Below are 18370 nucleotides of genomic sequence, written 5' to 3' on the forward strand. Positions count from 1 at the left end.
ATTTTGTGAAATGTTAAAGGGACTTATCTAAGAAAAAGAGGATAAAAAACATGTATAGTAAAATGACAGCAAACTCACAATTATGAACAACCACACCTAAAACAAAAACAAAAACAAAAACAAACTAAGCAGTCAACTGGATCAGGAACAGAACCACAAAATAGAGATCACATGGAGGGCTAGCAACAGGGGAGTGGGAGTGGGGAAGAGTGGGAAAAGGTACAGACAATAAGTAGCATAGATGGTAGATAGAAAGTAGACGGGGAGGGTAAGAATAGTATGGGAAATGTAGAAGCTAAAGAACTTATGACACATGGACATGAACTAAAGGGGGGTAATATGGGTGGGAGAGGATATGCAGGGTGGAGGGGAGTGAAGGGGGGAAATGGGACAACTGTAATAGCACAATCAATAAAATATATTTTTTAAAAAATGGAAGAAGTGGGGCTGATAGTGAAATAGAGATAATCACATTGAGTATGGATAAAAGCAGTTATTTTTCCTAAAAATATAGTTCATATCAACAAATACTAACTAGGTACCAGTTTATATTGAATCAAATGGTTTATACTTTAAAAACATAGAAAAATGTTTAGTTTTAAAATCCTATGAAATATATCTGTAAAATTATTCCATCCCAGCCACTTTTTTTCAAGTCTTAAAATTTGAATTGCAATATGTATTTTTGTTTTAAACATCTTCCAACTTCAGAAAAGGCCAGGTACTAAAACTGCAACACTCAGCCCTGGCTGGTGTAGCTCAGTAGATTGAGTGTGGGACTGCAATGCAAAGGGTCACCAGTTCGATTCCCAGTCAGGGCACATGCATGGGTTGCAGGCCACGTCTGTGGTAGGGGGCGTGTGAGAGGTAGCCACACATTGATGTTCCTCTCCCTCTCTTTCTCCCTCCCTTCCTCTCTCTCTAAAAATAAATAAAATCTTTAAAAAAATAAAACAGCAACAGTTGTACACTTTTAGGACACGTTTATTTATGTTACTGCATTCCAGCCTGACAACAGCCCTGTGCAGCAGATGAGGTGAGTGTTCTTAGGCCTGTTTCACTGAGGAGAAAGGGGAGACGCAGAGCTGAGTCATGGAGTTAGAACAAGAGGCGATGTGATAAGATGCAAAGTGTGTGGGACAGACCCATCTTAGTGGAAATTAGTCCCATTGTGACTATAGGGTTTAAAATCCTTCATGTTTTGACCAGGTGGCAAGAGTAACATGTGCATGATTCTCTCTTTTACAGGATTATTCCATGACTTCACCTCCTTCCTTGCCCACAGGCCATACCTTCCCTGCTCTTCTGCCATAGTGTTCACGGGGCAGGTCTGACCGTGATGTGGGAGGGGCTGCAGTTGCCCGAATGCCCTGCCTCTCAGTAGGTACATTTAATTCAGGGGGATCCAAATAGAAATAAATATATTCCCAATTTTGGTACCTTAATCTCAGCTCCCAAAAAAGAAATCTTGGAGCCATTCCCTCATTGTTTCTCTCACGTCTAATCAGTCACCAAGACATCTGTTTCCTTTCCTTTGTAACTAATGGGGCTCCTGGTCTCATATATTTGTATTGCTGCTGTCTTACGGTCAAATGCTCTTTTGCCTAGAATATTGCAAAAACAACTAGCCTCTCCTAAGTTATCACCCATATTGCTGTGATTATTTTTTCTTTTCTCTCTAGACATCTGGCTTCACCTTCCTGAATAAGACCTTTGATAAGAACTCTGTCACATTCTAGCTCCAACCTACCCCATCCTAGCTCATGCCCTTACCCCAGACACAGCACACTCCATTTCTGTTCGGTTTCTTCCTGGTCACCAGACAGCGTGGACTTGCCATCTCTGTGCCTTGTCTACCAAATGTGCTTGTGATTAGGCCAGGCTTCAGTGCCACCTTCTCTGTGAAGCCTGTCTCAATCTTCTAGGCATTTCACTCATATCCATTTCCCTCTCTGAACTCTGTAATACCTTTAGTTCTTGTCTTCTAGCATGAGGTTGGCCTTTTTTCGCAAATGCCACTTGGAACTTGAAAAAGAAAGAAACTAGAATCTTAAGAAGCAATCTCATAGCATAAAGGATAAGACCATGGAGTAAATTCACACCCTGAAGGCCAGAATCACCCTGCTAAAGAGGCAGTGTACATCATTTGAAATACAGAATGTTACTAACAGCTCAGCTTAATTTTCTTTACTTTCATGTAAGTAAAAATATATGTGAATTCTGTTATTTGGATAGATAAATAAAAAGTATTACTTATTTTGGACAACAGGCTATTTTAAACCAATACAGCATAATTTAAGTGATAGGTGAAATTATGAATAAATTACTCTTCAGTATATGGTTCCCAAAAGAAACCAATTTTGAGCAGCATTTTGAGTCCAACTTTGGTTTGTGATAAAGCTGAACACTTAGACCTTGATTTTTTAAAGACTGAACTGTAATTATTTCAAGATTACACTTTGAGTATTTAAAAGAACTGGGTTACACTATTTTTCCAGAATTATATTACACCCAATTTAAATGGACAGCATCTTTTAGAAATTCTAAACACTCGTGCACCGATATTAGAAGTGTGCTCACCATCTGTACAACTCACTGGGTAGTGCCATCAGGCATGATTTCTTACTGTGGATGTGGCTCATTGAGTAAGTGCTCAAATGCTGGCACATGCAGTTTCGCATTCTGAGCCAGCAGTGAAATAGATTCTTAAAATAGACATGGAAAGATAACCTTTTAGGAGCAAAACCTACTAAATGTGGAGGGTTTGTTTTCTCTCCTAAGGTCCTAACGAAAGCTTCCGCCATCTCATTTTGAGACATAGATTGGAACTGGTGTGAGCAGGACTAGTGTCTTAGAACTGGCTCTCACTTGTGCATCCATACATTTGATGTCGCTCTTCCTAAGGCGACCAGCCTTGATGCCTGAGAAAAAAATTAAAAAAGTGTATTTTGAAATAGAATCCAGTTGAGTAGTGAGCAGATTTCTGGGGAATTTCTTATCCAGTTTAATATTTTTATGGGCCTTTAAAATGTCTGTTTGTAAATATGCTCTGTAGAGAAGTTTGATAACATACTCAGGAGACAGAATAATAAGGTCTCTTCCAAAGTAATGCTCATAGAATGGGGCATTGTGTATCTAATTTTCAATTTTTTTCTGAACATAAATGCAGTAGTATTTTCTTGAAACTGATGTATACAACACTGTTAAATATTTAGAATTCATGATTTGAAATATAAAATCAAACCACTTACTTGAAATTTAGGTGTTCAATTAGCACATATCCATCTATAGAAACAAAAATCACTGAAAGTTATAGAGATAATGCTTTGAGATTTTTTAAAACAATGAAATTTTATGGGCAATAAGCCAATAACTTACATTTGCCTTTGGAATTGCGACATATCACTAGATTTTCTTCAGTGACATCAATGACTTCCAGTTCTTCTCCAGGGGTTATTGGCAAATCGAATATCCCATTTCTTGAATTCCAGGAACATGCCACTGCTGTGTTGATGACGGTAATCTCTTTGTCATACTGAAACGAGAAATTACTAATCAGCTATGCTTGTATGGTTTTTGTTTTTTCCTTATAATAAAATTAAGATAGTAACTTGTATTTAGCTGTGACACACATTTAAAAGTAGCAGGAATGGGTGTGGGGGCAATTCCCACTCTCCTTTTGTGGTCAAGGACAAGCATTTGTGAAAAAAACTGATGAGTGATTTGATATCTGATCTCAGGGGAGGTGTTTTCCTTTTTCAACGTTTTTAAGTAGCTGGCCTATACATCCACAGGTACATCACCATCTAATGCATTGCAATCCATTGACTGAAAAATAAAATAGTTCCAGAATATATAGGTCATTTACAGATGTCTACTTCACCAAATTTGGGTGACCAAACATCTCCCCCTGCTCAGGACAATCTTTATTTACAAATACTAGTTATGATTAGGGGTACCTCCCCCGACTCTCAGAACTCTCCTGAATTTGGGAGATGGGTAAGATCGCCCTGTACCAAGTGAGATCTGACACCCAGGAGAGATGCTTCCGAACTGATTTCTCTCCCTTTCTGGGCCATTGTTCAATGTGAATACACAGTGATTTTTAGAATGCAAATTAGATTGGGTCACTTTCCTTTTTATACTTCTAAAAATTCTTCATTGCTTTCAGGATAAGATCCACATTTCTTAGCTTGACATTCCAAATCCTTTATAAATGTCATTCCCCATGCACCCATTTCAGTCCCTTTTATTGAAGCCACATCAGGCTATGGGATAATCCTGAATACACCACCTACCTCTGTGTGTCCATGCCATTGCTCATGCTGTTTACTCTGCCTGGAAAGCCCTTGTTTTCTTTCAGCACCTTGCATGAGGACTTTCATGACTGCTATGTATAATTTCCTGTTTTAATTGCATCTTGTATATATTGGTGTTATAACATTATATAAACATTTTGTCTTTAAAATGAAAGTGGAGGACACTTTTATTCATCCTTGTGCCTTCAGTGCCTGGCACAAATGTGCCCAATATTTTGTGATTTGAGCTGAATAAAAGTGGTTGAAATGGCATACTTTTTTTCTAGTGGAATATCAAGGAAGCCCACCATAGGGGATAGGGAGAGCGATGGGGTTGCTGTCCCACATGAGACAGTCCAATGACAGCAGGGAGAAAAGCACTAGGTGCAAGGCCAGGGTCTTTTCAACAAAAATTTGTTACACCGTTGTTTTCAACTAGTCAAATAACTCCATAGTTTTCAGTAGACATTTTAATGCCACAGTTCAGTAGTATGAAATTACCTACTGCAAACATGTATGTCTTCACAACATGAAGAGCTGCGTGTACCATGTGATGAGGCCGGAACTTGATCCACTAGAAATGGGGACTTTGGAAAGATTTAGGCAGAGAAGTAACTTGGACAAATTTTCTAAGCAGGATACATACTCTGTCTCTCTCACTCCAGTGACAGGCACATGGGAGGTGTTCAGTATGTCTCTTAAATCAACAAATTCTTATTTTGACAGTATGTGAAATCAGAATGGAGGATCTTTTGATTTAGTTGGAATTATGGAAAAATGCTCTATGGACTCTCAATGATAGGATAAGAAGTCAAGGAGCTTCAGATGCTTCATTCATTCATTTGTGCAGTGATTCATTCACTCACTGAACACTGTGACCAGTTTTATGTTGGGGGCTGGGAGCAAATCTACATGAGGCAAAGTCTTTCCTTCCAAAAGGACTCAGGAGTTTTAGTCCCAAATGTGTGTGTGCACACACAGGTTATAATACAGTTCAGTGTGTTTACAGGTAAGTGTAGAATAGATTTTTTAAACTGTGCTGAGGGAGTAACTTTTCCTGGAGGAGAGGAGTTAGGGAGGAGAAGGTGACATCTAAACTGAGCAACTTAGGAATTTTTTCCAGCCAGAGGAAATTGCATATACAAAAGCATGATAATACAGAAATGCATCAGGAAACAACAAAAATATTCATGCCTTAATCCTGGAGGGGCAGAACTGTAACACACTTACAGAATCTCTAGAAACAGAAGTTTCTAGCCTTTGATATTGATTTTTACCTTCAGAGGAGAACATACCTCAAATCTTTCTCTAAAAAGTTTTTCTTTTTCCATTCTGTCCTTTTCTAAGTTTTGCTGCTTGGTTCTGAAGAAATTGCTAGGTGATAGACTGGCAAGAAAAATGCAGGTTGGGTTAAATAAAACTCGAGTTTCCAAATCTTAGTCATCCTATTTCAGGATAAACTTAGGTATAATTTTTGTGTGTGTATAATTTTATATACATTTTATTACATTTCCACCAAAGCAGGTTGTCAAAACCACTAAACAGAGTAATACCAGTTCTTCCCCCCTACAATTAAAAACCTTTTTTTTTTTGATAGCAAGATAACTTGGACTAACATCTAACTTGTTGAAAAATTTAAGTTAAACAAGAAACTTCTCTGAATCAGATTTACAAGTATAACTAATTTAAGAAAGAAAAACTCAAGGAAAGTTATAAACGGTCCCACTCACCCTCAGATTACTTAATAAAAAAACAGTAAGAGTGAGTAAATAAGCCCTGGCTGGCATAGCTGAGTGGATTGAGTGCAGGCTGGGAACCAAAGTGTCCCAGGTTCGATTCCCAGCCAGGGTACATGCCTGGGTTGCAGGCCATAACCCCCAGCAACCGCACATTGATGTTTCTCTCTGTCTCTCTCTCTCTGTCTCTCTCTCTCTGTCTCTCTCTCTCTCTCTCTCTCTCCCTCCCTCCCTCCCTTCCCTCTCTAGAGATGGGTAAATAAAATCTTAAAAATAAAAGAGTCAGTAAATAGCTTATATCTCACGGTTCTCCAATGTTTCAAACCTAATTGGGGAATCAAAAATCTCTGTGCATCGAAGAACTTTCCAGTTTGCTGAATGATTATGAAGAAGATAGAATTAAGAAAATAGTCCTGGTTGTTGTGGCTCAGTGGACTGAGTGCTAGCCTGCAAACCAAAGGGTCTCCAGTTCAATTTCCAGTGTAGGGTACCTGCCTGGGTTTTGGGCCAGGTCCCCAGCAGGGGGCGTGCAAGAAGCCACCATGCAGTGATGTTTCCCTGTCTCCCTCCCTTCCCCTCTGTAAAAATAAATAAATAAAATCTTTTTTAAAAATGAAAGAAAGTGCAGGATGCCACAAAATCCATGCAAAAATTCAGTGCATAAAACTGCATAACCATACAGCAGAGGCTGATTACGGTTTCCTTCTGCCTTTTCCGTCCACTCTTCACATGGGGGCTGGTGCTCCACTGTAGTAGTTTTAGGTATTGATAGAGGGAAACAGGTCAAGCAGGTCTTGAGAAATTTTTTCAGAAGTATAACCTTTATCTCCTTTGTTCTGTCCAAGATTATAGTCGCTGCCAGACTTTAGGCCATGGCCACTTTGCATCAGAAATACCACCTTCCTCTTGTCTTTCCTTCTGCGAATTCACCTGCATACCTGCCACCAGTCATATTTCTAAAATTTAACTGACCAGTCACTCTCTCACTCAAAACCTTTTAATCTCTACCGCCTGCCAGATAAAGTCATACATTTCCATGGTGGGAACACCTTACAAGGTGGGCTGTCATACCTACGACTTTATACCTGTCATACCCATCCCCAGCTTCTCTGAAAACATACCATCTTTGATTAATAAAGGGATAATGACAGGATTGTACTAATATCAAAAGCATTTCTTGTTGGTAGAATATGGTAGAAACCATTCAGAAAGGAATCAAGATCACATGAAAATTGAGATATCACTCTAGGTGTAATGATAGCTTCAATCTACTGCATTTTTAAATTTAATACATTTTCAAATTTCTCCAGTTGAGAATAAGAGTAAAGTATCAGTTTGTTGTAAGAATAAAAAAAGCACTAGAAAAATGTTTCCTAAAAAGACATGTGTAGACATTAAAGTACTAAAAAGCCTTTTTTGGAGGGAGGTGGAGGGTGGGCAGTAAAAGTTTCTATTATTTCCTCTCTTGGAATTCTGTTTTGCTATGTTATGCAAAGGTACGAAGTTTAAGGTGGGAAGTGCTTTCTGGTCTGTGAATACATCTTTCCAACTTGGAAAAAATAAATTACATCAAGTCTAAACACAAAGAAATGAACTTAAAGGAAGGGTCATTGTATGCCATCCTCTGCATTTAAATTTGGTATAAACTAATGCCTTATTTCTTTGGGGGTGTCCCTGTAGGACTTTTCTAGAGAAGTTTCCCAAAGCAGAGACCACACAGTGTTCCCATTTTCATGACTTACTTAGACAAGGGTTTCCTGAAGACACTGGGTAAACCTCAGATCTGCCCCATCTCCTAGCAACTGAGGGGAAGATTGGAGCACTGAGCACCAAGAGAACATCTGAGACAGTAAAAAAAATCACCTCCCCAACAGCCACCTGGGAGCTTGGACCACATGAATGAAGGGTAGATTTTGAATTGATGAAACATTGTTTTGAAATTCTAGCACTAATGTAGACATAAATAGAATTATTTTGTATTTTAGGGAAAGCAGTCTTACTGTATAACACCTAGTTTATTTAAGTTCAAATTGGTGTGTTATTTAAGGTTTGTCTTATAGATGGAAAGTTGCTTCAGCCTGAAAGAAGGCTGAAAATGTTTCATTGCCTGACAGGACTGGCTTGAAATCTTTCTTTGCTCCCTATTCACCAAAAGCAGGGATGATGGTGATGAAGATAAATGTGTGTGGTCCTTTCTATTTTCATATTCTGTGTCTCTTCTAGTCCTCTCAGCTGTACTATAGTTTAGATGCGAGTGTTCTCATTTTGTAGATGAAGAACCCAGAAATCACTGAACCCAGAAACTTACTGACTTGCCTGAGTTTATGCAGCTGGTGAGCGGTATGAACTGCAGCTGGGAAGCGGTAATGTAGGGACCCCTGTGTACTCACCGGTCTGATTCTTCAGCACTTTTTTTCCCCTTTGGTTTAAAAAGCTTCGGCTTCCAAAATTTTACTTTATCTTCATCTCTGAAGAGAAAAATATTTTTGATCCAGTAAATTATGATTAAACTAAACCAGTTGTGAAAGCCATCAGTACTTCCTGCAAAACAGTCAGTACTTTACAATTATGTTTTACAAAAAAAATTAAGAGTCATCTAGAAGTATGTTTTGATAATCTATGACAAAGCCAGAGAGTAAATACTTTAGGCTCCGGAAGGCATAACATCCCTATGATAACCACTTAACTCTGCTCTTGTGACTGTATTTACTACAAAGACAAGTGGTGGCTACGTTTAGCCCACAGACCATAGATTGCTGACCTGGATCTGTAGTGATCCGAATTTGAAACCAGAGGCAAGAGATCAACCTGCTTATCATCACACTTTCTCTCCTTCCTGAGCCTCAGTTTCTTTGCCTCTAGAACCTGAATAATAATATTAACCTCCACCATGACAAAAACTAATCCAACTAGTGTTTGGCATTAGTAGGAAAGGATTCAGGGAGGGGTGAGGGTATTATAGAAAGAACTAATACTTTTTGAGCCTCTACGTGGCAAGTTGTATGCTTTCACATATGTTAACAGATTTTTCATAGTATCCTTTAAAGTAGTCATTCATAAAGCTTTACAAAGAAGGAAATAGATAATCAGAGAACTATCATAGTCACAGAAACAGTGGCTTTGAACCTCCAGGTGCCTTTGACTCTGAAGTTTGTGGTCTTTTACCATACTTGCTGCTTCAAAAGGTTTTTTGGGGACTTCCGGCTAAGATGGAGGCATAGGTAGACACAATGTGCCTCCTAACACAACCAAAATAAGGTCAGCAACAATTTAGAAATAAGATAACAGCTAGATCTGACACAAAATTGAACTATATGGAAGCCGGACAACCAAAGAATTAAAATATACACATTCATCCAGCCCTGTAGGAAGGGCAGAGTCAGGCAGCCAGGTGGAGAGGGGTCATGGCACTAAAATCGATGTGTAAGGGATCCTGAGCGCACAGGCGGCTGGCAGACCCAGTGAGGCGGTGACTGTGAAGTGAGGCACTGCACGCAAGGCGCCTGGCTGTCTGGGCCACATTCACGTGCAGATAAAGCAGGCAAAATTGGGGAGTGAGACTGACTGGGCAACCCAGGGCCCCAGCGCCGGGAAATAGAACCTTGGGACACTGATTGAAAACACCTGTGGGGGTTGAGACTCAGGGAGATACTGCCAGCCTCACAAGAGAGTTGGTTAGAGAGACCCACAGGGTCCTACAAGGTACACAAGCCCACCCACATGGGAATTAGCACCAGAAAGACCCAGAACTGGGGGAGGTGGCGGAAGGGACTGAAATCTGATGGAGAGAGGAGCTAGCGCCATTGTTTCCTCTCAGACCCCGCCCTCACATACAACGTCAAAACCCAGCGACTGGATTGCCCTGCCCTTGTGAACACCTAAGGCTCCACCCCTCATACATAACAAGCATGACCAGACCCCTCCACCCCCCAATGGCTCTAACTGAATTACAAATCAAAGCTCCAGAGCCAATATTTATAAGTGACCAAGAGATAGCCAACCTATCAGATGCACAGTTCAAAACACTGGTGATCAGGATACTCACAGAATTGGTTGAATTTGGTCACAAATTAGATGAAAAAATGAAGGCTATGGTAAGAGAAATGAAGGAAAATGCACAGGGAACCAATAGTGATGGGAAGGAAACTGGGACTCAAAACAATAGAGTGGACCAGAAGGAAGAAAGAAACAACCAAACAGAAAAGAATGGAGAAATAAGAATTCAAAAAATGAGGAGAAGCTTAGGAACCTCCAGGACATCTTTAAATGTTCCAACATCCGAATTGTAGGGGTACCAGAAGGGGAAGAGGAAGAGCAACAAGTGGAAAAGTTATTTGGACAAATAATAAAGGAGAACTTCCCCATTCTGGCAACAAAAATAGACTTCCAGCAAGTCCAGGAAGCTCAGAGTGTCCCAAAGAGGTTGGACCCAAGGAGGACCACACCAAGGCACATCATAATTACATTAGCCAAGGTAAAAATGAAGGAGAGAATCCTAGAAGCAGCAAGAGATAAGGGGACAGTTACCTACAAAGGAGCTCCCATCAGATTGTCAGCTGATTTCTCAAGGGAGACCTTTCAGGCAAGAAGGAGCTGGAAAGAAGTATTCCAAGTCATGAAGGGCAAGGACCTCCATCCAAGATTACTCTATCCAGCAAAGCTTTCATTTAGAATGGAAGGGCAGATAAAGTGCTTCTCAGATAAGGTCAAGTGAAAGGAGTTCATCATCACCAAGCCTTTATTTTATGAAATGTTAAAGGGACTTATCTAAGAAAAAGAAGATAAAAAAAACATGTATAGTAAAATGACAGCAAACTCACAATCATTAATGACCACACCTAAAATAAAACCAAAAACAAACTAAGCAGTCAACTGGAACAGGAACAGAACCACAGAAATGGAGATCACATGGAGGGTTAGCAACAGGGGAGTGGGAGGAGGAGAGAGGGGTAAAAGGTACAGAGAATAAGTAGCATAGATGGTAGGTAGAAAATAGACAGGGGGAGGGTAAGAATAGTATGGGAAATGTAGAAGCTAAAGAACTTATGACACATGGACATGAACTAAAGGGGGGGAATGTGGGTGGGAATGGGTGAGCAGGATGGAGGGGAGTGAAGGGGGGGAATGGGACAACTGTAATAGCACAATCAATAAAATATATTAAAAATAAAAATAAAACAAAATTCTAAAAAGTTAATTCAGATTTTGGTAGAGATTGCATAGAATTTGTAGATGAATTAGGTGATAATATTTTTAAGTATTACAAGTTTCATTTAAATAAACCTTGGAAACATAAAGTGAAAAAAAAAAAGGTTTTTTATTTTTTGGTCCATCATCGATATGAGCAAAACAGGACCCTACTCCATCGAGTATCAGTTTGTCCCTGGTGTCTGCATATCTGAACTCTTCATCAGGTAAATTGTAACCACAGGATATTATGTCACAGGAATTTTTGAGATTTTCAGAGATCATGTGTCATCATTCCCTTCAGATTATGACCACAACTGTCGAACAGTACATCAAGGGCGCAGTGTTGGACCAGCATGGAAGATACAGCTTAGGGATGTCTTTTAAGAAGCCTTCCAGGGCTTGACCTCCAGTCCCTGTCTTTTTCTACGTCTGTTGCCTTGGGAGCCTATAACATGGAGCTCAGCAGTGGTTGGTTTTCTAACTCTCCACTGGCCACTCCTTTCCTCTCCCCACTGTAGGTTCCCAGAAAATGGGAGCCAACCATATACTGTGTGTCCAACACTGGGAGCCAACCATGTGTCCAATGGGCTCTGCTCAGTGCTGGGCACACAGCAAGTGTGCCGTGTGAACCTGTGTCTGGACTTGTTTGGAAGGAGTGCAGCTGTGAGGGCAGGGAATGGGCAAGGCGGATGCCTACTTAAAAGCTTATTTTCTTTACCGATTTTAAAGCAATGCATTCTGAGTATTTAAAAACTGGAAGCAGAAGTAGAAAACAAAATAAGCATAATCTGAGCTCTCCAGGACATCTGAGTCTCCTTCTAAATATTCCCAAGCCCTTTTAAAATGGAATTGATATCACACTATACTTAAAATTTTTCATTCTGCTATTTCTGTAAGTATTTCTCTATGTTACTGAAAACTATTTAGGACATATTTAGCATATATTTTAATGTTTATGTTGAGTAGTATACCATAATATGCTTATCAAATTATTGGAAATTTGGGTAGTTTTAAATATTTCATTTTTATAAATAACCTTGAGGCAGATATTTCTGCACACAATTTTTTCATGTTTCCTTTATTTTTATTTTATTTTTTTTACTAGAGTTAGTTTGAAGTAAAGTTACCGTGTTAAGGGTCTGAACATTTTAGATACACATTGTCAAATTATTCTTTCAGAAAGATCATATCACATCAATTCATACCCATGCTGACCATGTGAATATTATGGTCAAGTCTTTGCCTCTTTGTCAACTTAATTTTGCCTTTTTAGGGATCTAGTTAGAGGACGTAATGAATTTGGCAGGCTAAGGATTGTTATTGCCATCATGCAGGTTCAGAAACTAAGGTTCAGAGAAGTGAGGTGACATGCCATAGGTCTCACTGGTACCAGGTTGTAGAAGCTGTTCCAGTGTCCTTTTCAAGATCCCCCTCTTCCTTCTCTTGCTGACTCACTAGGAGATAGTCCAGTGAACAGAAGGAAATGAAACATAAAGCAGAGGTCTGCATTATCTAGCAACAGTTCAGCCCAGAGCAGGTTGGGCTAGTCTTCGATCTAATACCCACCAAGACATGACGTGCAAACTAGCCAGGCTTATAGGAACTCAAATACTAACTTCCCTCTCTCTTCTCCTTCCAAACTGTTACTTCCCATCAATGTTCTATGTGCTACAAATGTCATTAATAATTGGTGTCTTTGAAGCCAAACAGAAGATTTACTCTATGACATGAAAATCAGCCAGACTTTGACAGGCTAAGTGATTTGATAAACATCATTTGTTCTTGAAACTTTCCTCATGTGCCTACCACATCTTAAGTGCTATATTAGGAGCTGGAAAATGGGAATAAAGAAGATATGGTTTCTACCAGAGGAATTCACAATTTAATAACAACCACTTAAATTCTCTGGAATAACTTTGCCTTCATTTCTTTTACCAGCTTAAAACACATTTTGATCATCTTTCACCTGAGTGATTGCAACGATATTCTAACATATATTGGACTTCCAGCTTTCTCCAATCTGTGAAAGGGTTGGATTACTCTTCTGGAAGTGTAGCTCTGATTACATTGTACCCTTCCTCAGAATTCTGTACTTCCTCCTTTGGCAGCAGAGGGCAGAATAATATTCTAAAAGGGCCCTCCAAATTCAAAACTACTAGATCCTGGGTAAAAGTTTTTTGTCTAATTTTTGTCTTAACAAATTGCTACACTTTACACATAGTGTAAGCACTATGCATAGTACCCTAACAGTCCCCACCCAATCAGCTAAAACCAGACAACACACTCAACAGCCTACAAGCACAAAAGACAGGTGTGTACTGAGGAAGATGTTAGTATCAGCACTACAGTATTACACAAGATTGACATTCGGTCAAGGACAAGGTAGGAGATAGGAGATTGCCATACTGGATTTTTAAAAAGCCAAATTCAGCTCTGTGCTTTTTATATTAGAGAGAGAGAGAGAGAGAGAGAGAGAGAGAGGGAATGAGAATGCAAACATGGGAAACAAAATTAAAGGATTAAAAATGTATACTAGGGCAATAGTAACTAAGAGATCAGCAGGCATACAATATCAGTAAAATTATCCTGTAAGACAATGAAAATCACTAGGATACAGAGCACAGTGTATAGCAGGAAAGAAGAAGGACTGGGCATCTGATACTTGGGTTTCAATCCTTGGTCTAACACCAGCTGTGTGAGCTTGGGCATGTAATTTAACCTCTGTGCCTCAGTCTCTCTTCTATACAGTCTATATAATAATAGCATTTACCTCACAGGATTGCTGTGAGATTGAATGAGTTAATACATATTAAATACACAAAACAGTGACTGGCACACAGAAAGAGCTATATAAGTATTTTTGTTAATACTATCATCAAGGTACTAATAAAAACTGTTTTCTCAGACCACAATGCACATAAGCTAGAAATGACACTGGAATAGAACAGACAGCATGGAAATCTTCAGATTCTGGAAGTTGGTACGACACAGGTGGTCCTGCAGATCGGGGGGTGGGGGGGAATAGGGGCCACTCAATCATGCTAGGGCATTTATTTACATGGAAGAAAATTTAATTGGGTCTCCACTTTCCTATACATAGGAAAAGTCATTCCAGATAGATCTAAGGTTTAAGTGTAAAAGACAAAACTAACAGTTTTAGAAGAAAATGTGGGAGAACATCATGTTATCTTGGGATAAAGAGTTCTTTAAAAGATAAAGCAACAATCATAAAGGGTAAATCGATAAATTCAAATACATTAAAATTAAGAATTTTTGTTTATCAGAAGCAACAAACTTTCCCAAACACCTGTTTTCTGTTCACACAGATGTTCCCCATTTGTCAAAGTGTGACCTAACCTTCCTGCTTCAGCTTGGCACAGAAACTTTCCTCACCTCCTGAGCAATGGAAATGGCTACCTCGTCTGAGCTCCCAGATTATTTTGCTCATTTTTTTTAGGTCCCTCATTAACTGAATTAACAAACTATGTTTTGGTATAAGGTCACATGATACATATTGAAAGCCACAGTCCCTACCTCAGGGAGTTTCCATTTAAAGGGGGAGAAAAGAAAGAAGTAAGACCACTATGACTATGAGAAAAATGTTCTGATACAAAAAGGGTATCTAACCCAAATATATAAGGTGAGAGAGGGCTGCCTGGGGAAAGTAAAATCTGAATTCCGTTGTAAATAATGAGGGATAAAATAGCTAACTGGGCAAAAACCATGGCAAAGTGTTATAGGTAGAACTAGTCTTTTTTCCTTAAATTCTCACCTCCCGGTAGAGGCCTCCTCAACTGTCTACTCTGAAATGACTATCAGTCCTCTCCCAACACAAACACCTTATGCTCACTCTCTTTCAACATATCTGAACAACCAAATTACAATGTGAAATTATAGATTTATTTTTTATTAATTTATGTGTCTCCAATCAGAAATATAACATATCTGTTTTCACTGCTGTGTATCCAACACCTAGCACAGTGCCTGGAACATAGTGCATGCTCATTAAATATTTGTGGAATGAATTGATGACGTTGGCACAAATGTGAAGCTTTAGAAACGCTGGATAGCTTGTTGAGTTCAAGGAACTCCTAGTAGTACAGTATGGATGAAACACTGGAGTAGTGCTTGAGTGGGAAGTACAGATGAGGCCGAGACTTTGTCAGGGGCTGGATCGCTAATGAATTTTATGTCTTACTAAACAGTTTGTATTTCATTCTAAGAGAGACTGGCAACCACTAAATATTTTTAAGCTGGGGATAATTGGTTTTGTGACATGATTGCATTTGCACTTGAGAAAGTCTGAGGAATAAACTGAAGTGGTGGTGAGATGCATTCAGAAGGTTGCTGCAATAATCCAGCTGAGAAACAAGGAGGGCCTGCATGGTGCCTGTGCAGGGTGGATGGAAAAGTGGGAGTGTTCTGAGAGTTACTGGAACAGAAGAGGGTGCAGGGCAGGAGTGGAGGCACCATGGACAATGCCTAGGGTTTTGGTTTGGGCAACAGTGTGCTCATTGAAACAGTCACCAACAGAGATTAGAAGAAAGAGGCCATATTTGGATGACAAGGGTTGAGGTTACGAGTTATTACAGAATTCTGAGTTTAAGAGAGCTAGTTGCAGGTTTATTAGAGTGGAGAAGAGAAATCCAACCTCAAAATGTAAATTTTGATATCATTGCCATAGTGATGACTAATAAAGCCTTAGATGTGGAAGAGAGCATTTAAGAACACATGAAGAATAGAAGAGAACTCAGATAGGAAATCTGAGGAGCATGATTTTGAAAGGGTTGCATGGTAGAATTAGAACCAACACAATACACACACAAAACAAAAAACAAACAGGAGGAGTGACAGCCAGAGATGAGAAATAAGCAACAATGATAATATGGAAACCTGGGGAAAAGTCAGTATTTTTTTTAATGGTCGGCATAGTCAACAGTTTAAGCTTTATAGTGAAGCCAAGACTATTAAGCACTTAAAAGCACATACTGGATTTAACAGAGAAGTTATTAGTGACCTTATGAAAAATGAGTTCACTGGTATGATAGGAACAGAAGCTCAAAGATAGGGAGCTTGGGAAGATGAGCTGACCTTTATTTTCAGCCATTTAGTGGAGAGGGAAAGAACAGAGAAGTAGCTAGAGAGGGGCAATCAAGTTTTGGGATATTTTTCTATTTGGTAGACTATAGCTCTTTAGTCTTTGAGAACAGAGGTGTTGTCAGGTAGTTGCTTGCTGTCTTCCATGCTGCCTTGTCCACAGGAGAGTATTAAATCAGTGTTTGTTGTACTGAAATAAGTTTCAAGTCTCTAGATTCAAAGATAAGAAACAGATTATAGAGCTCCAGTGACTTTTGAATCACCCACCACTGTTAGATCATCTATGTTTTTATTGTTTTCCCCTCTTGGTGGGAGGATATAACAAGTTGACTTTCTGTCCAGCCTCCAAGCATCAGACATGGCCCTTTGACCATATTTAATAAAACACCAGGAAATGGGTGAAATAACAGGGGTAAAAAAAAGGTAAATTGACTTACTTTGACTCTTTTTCACTTATGTCCACATCATGATGGATGATAACTTCCTGAGACCTACGTTCTAGAGTCAAGATGGGATCAAAATAGTCCATTATTAGGTGGTTTATACAATCCCTGGCTTCTCAAAGTACACACAACTACCTCACTGTCCAGGTGTATCCCAAAACCTATTTCATCAAAATCTGATCGTAGAATACAGATGGGCTGAAAGGATCAAAGAAGGAAAAGTTCTTATTTGGGGCGAAATTCAACTGAGGAACGTCCTGATATCTCAAGCACATACACACGTACACACACGTTTATAGCAATTTGATTTCCAGAAACACGAGCTACCAAAAGGATCAGTTTAACTAGGTTTCCATCATCCTAGACCTGGATAGAGATGTTATACTGCTAGAATAATAAGAGGTTTTTTCTTAATTCCTAAGGGGGAAAAACAGTTTAATAGTATATTAATGTTGATTTTTTCCCCATGATTTTTGTTTAAGATTATTAGCAACTTCTACTTTATAATAATTTTGCATAAAATTGAATCTGACTTAGTACATAACCATAGCCAGACATGTTCATTTTAGGATATTTGCATTCCTTGGTGCTCTACACAGAAATCCACAATGTCCAAGCGATTCACCACCTGAACTAGCTTGAGACCTTCTGGCCTAACTATTCATAATTTACATTCAATTATTCATAAATTTGAATGGGGTACAATGCATGACCATTCTAAGCTGGCTTTATTTGAAAAACATAGATCCAGGATATTTCGGGAGGCTTGTAGTTTTACCAGGCTCATACAACCATTTGTTATGTCATTCAGTAAACTCGTATTTGTGGAATATAACCTGCATTTGAATTGCCAAGTTAGAGTAAAATTAAAGTAGCCACCACAGCTAGAGCCCACAAAAACCAACAAACAACAACAGACATGGCCCTCTTTCACTGACAGCTTCAGTTTCCTGGACACGTGTGGAGAGCATACTGTGTGTGTGTCAGGCTCTGTGCTGACTTGTGCACTATTGTTTCTATAGCAAAGTGAACGACACTGCGATGACCTATCCTGGATTCATTTAGTGTGTGTACTGCACTGTAATCATGCTCAACTTATTACATCTTAATTAGGGTGATACGGCTGTCACTCCTTCAAGAGGCTGCGTGGTATAGTTCAAATGCATGAGCTTCGTAATCAGAGAGACTTGAGTACAAGTCCCAGATCACTGAAGTTTGGATGTGGGTCTTGGAACCTCCCAGAAAGAGATGGTACCATCATTTTTTCTGGGAGTTTAAGAGGCCTGGTATATTATAGACACTTAAGAAACGTTACTTAGTACTTGAACAACAATTAAAAATAAATAAATAAATGCAACTTCAAAATTAAAAGAAGAAATGTTACTCATCTTCCCCAAAATCAGTACTGCTCTTGTGCAAATTGTGTTCTTTGATTGGGATGTATCAATTGTTCATTACGTGTGGAATGCAGGAAGGATATGGCCCCTCTTTCCCTGCCCCTGAACATGCCAATGATGAATAGTTTGTGCCAGTAGTAAGCGGATGTCACTTACCTAAATTGGGCAGCGAAATGGAAAATGCACTGTTGATTGACAAAAGACACAAA

At 39.2% G+C, this 18370-nt stretch overlaps 1 protein-coding gene across 3 annotated transcripts in view; it reads right to left on the minus strand.

The window, feature by feature from the left end:
* Positions 1-908: 908 nt before the first annotated feature.
* FYB2 (FYN binding protein 2) overlaps positions 909-18370 on the minus strand; it is a 107256-nt gene continuing 89794 nt past the window's right edge. For 2 of the 3 annotated variants that reach the window (XM_036026158.1, XM_028514167.2), the window contains exons 14-20: positions 18318-18346; positions 16759-16819; positions 8425-8502; positions 5594-5684; positions 3379-3535; positions 3252-3285; positions 909-2921 (exon numbers count right to left, since the gene is read on the minus strand). In XM_036026158.1, coding sequence (XP_035882051.1) covers positions 2900-2921; positions 3252-3285; positions 3379-3535; positions 5594-5684; positions 8425-8502; positions 16759-16819; positions 18318-18346 — 472 coding nt within the window. In that variant the 3' untranslated portion in view covers positions 909-2899. Of the gene's footprint in view, positions 2922-3251; positions 3286-3378; positions 3536-5593; positions 5685-8424; positions 8503-14556; positions 16532-16758; positions 16820-18317; positions 18347-18370 lie in introns of those variants that run through there. The other variant, XM_036026159.1, reaches the window with a different exon arrangement.

Source organism: Phyllostomus discolor, chromosome 5, assembly GCF_004126475.2.
Source record: "Phyllostomus discolor isolate MPI-MPIP mPhyDis1 chromosome 5, mPhyDis1.pri.v3, whole genome shotgun sequence".
NCBI lineage: Eukaryota > Metazoa > Chordata > Mammalia > Chiroptera > Phyllostomidae > Phyllostomus > Phyllostomus discolor.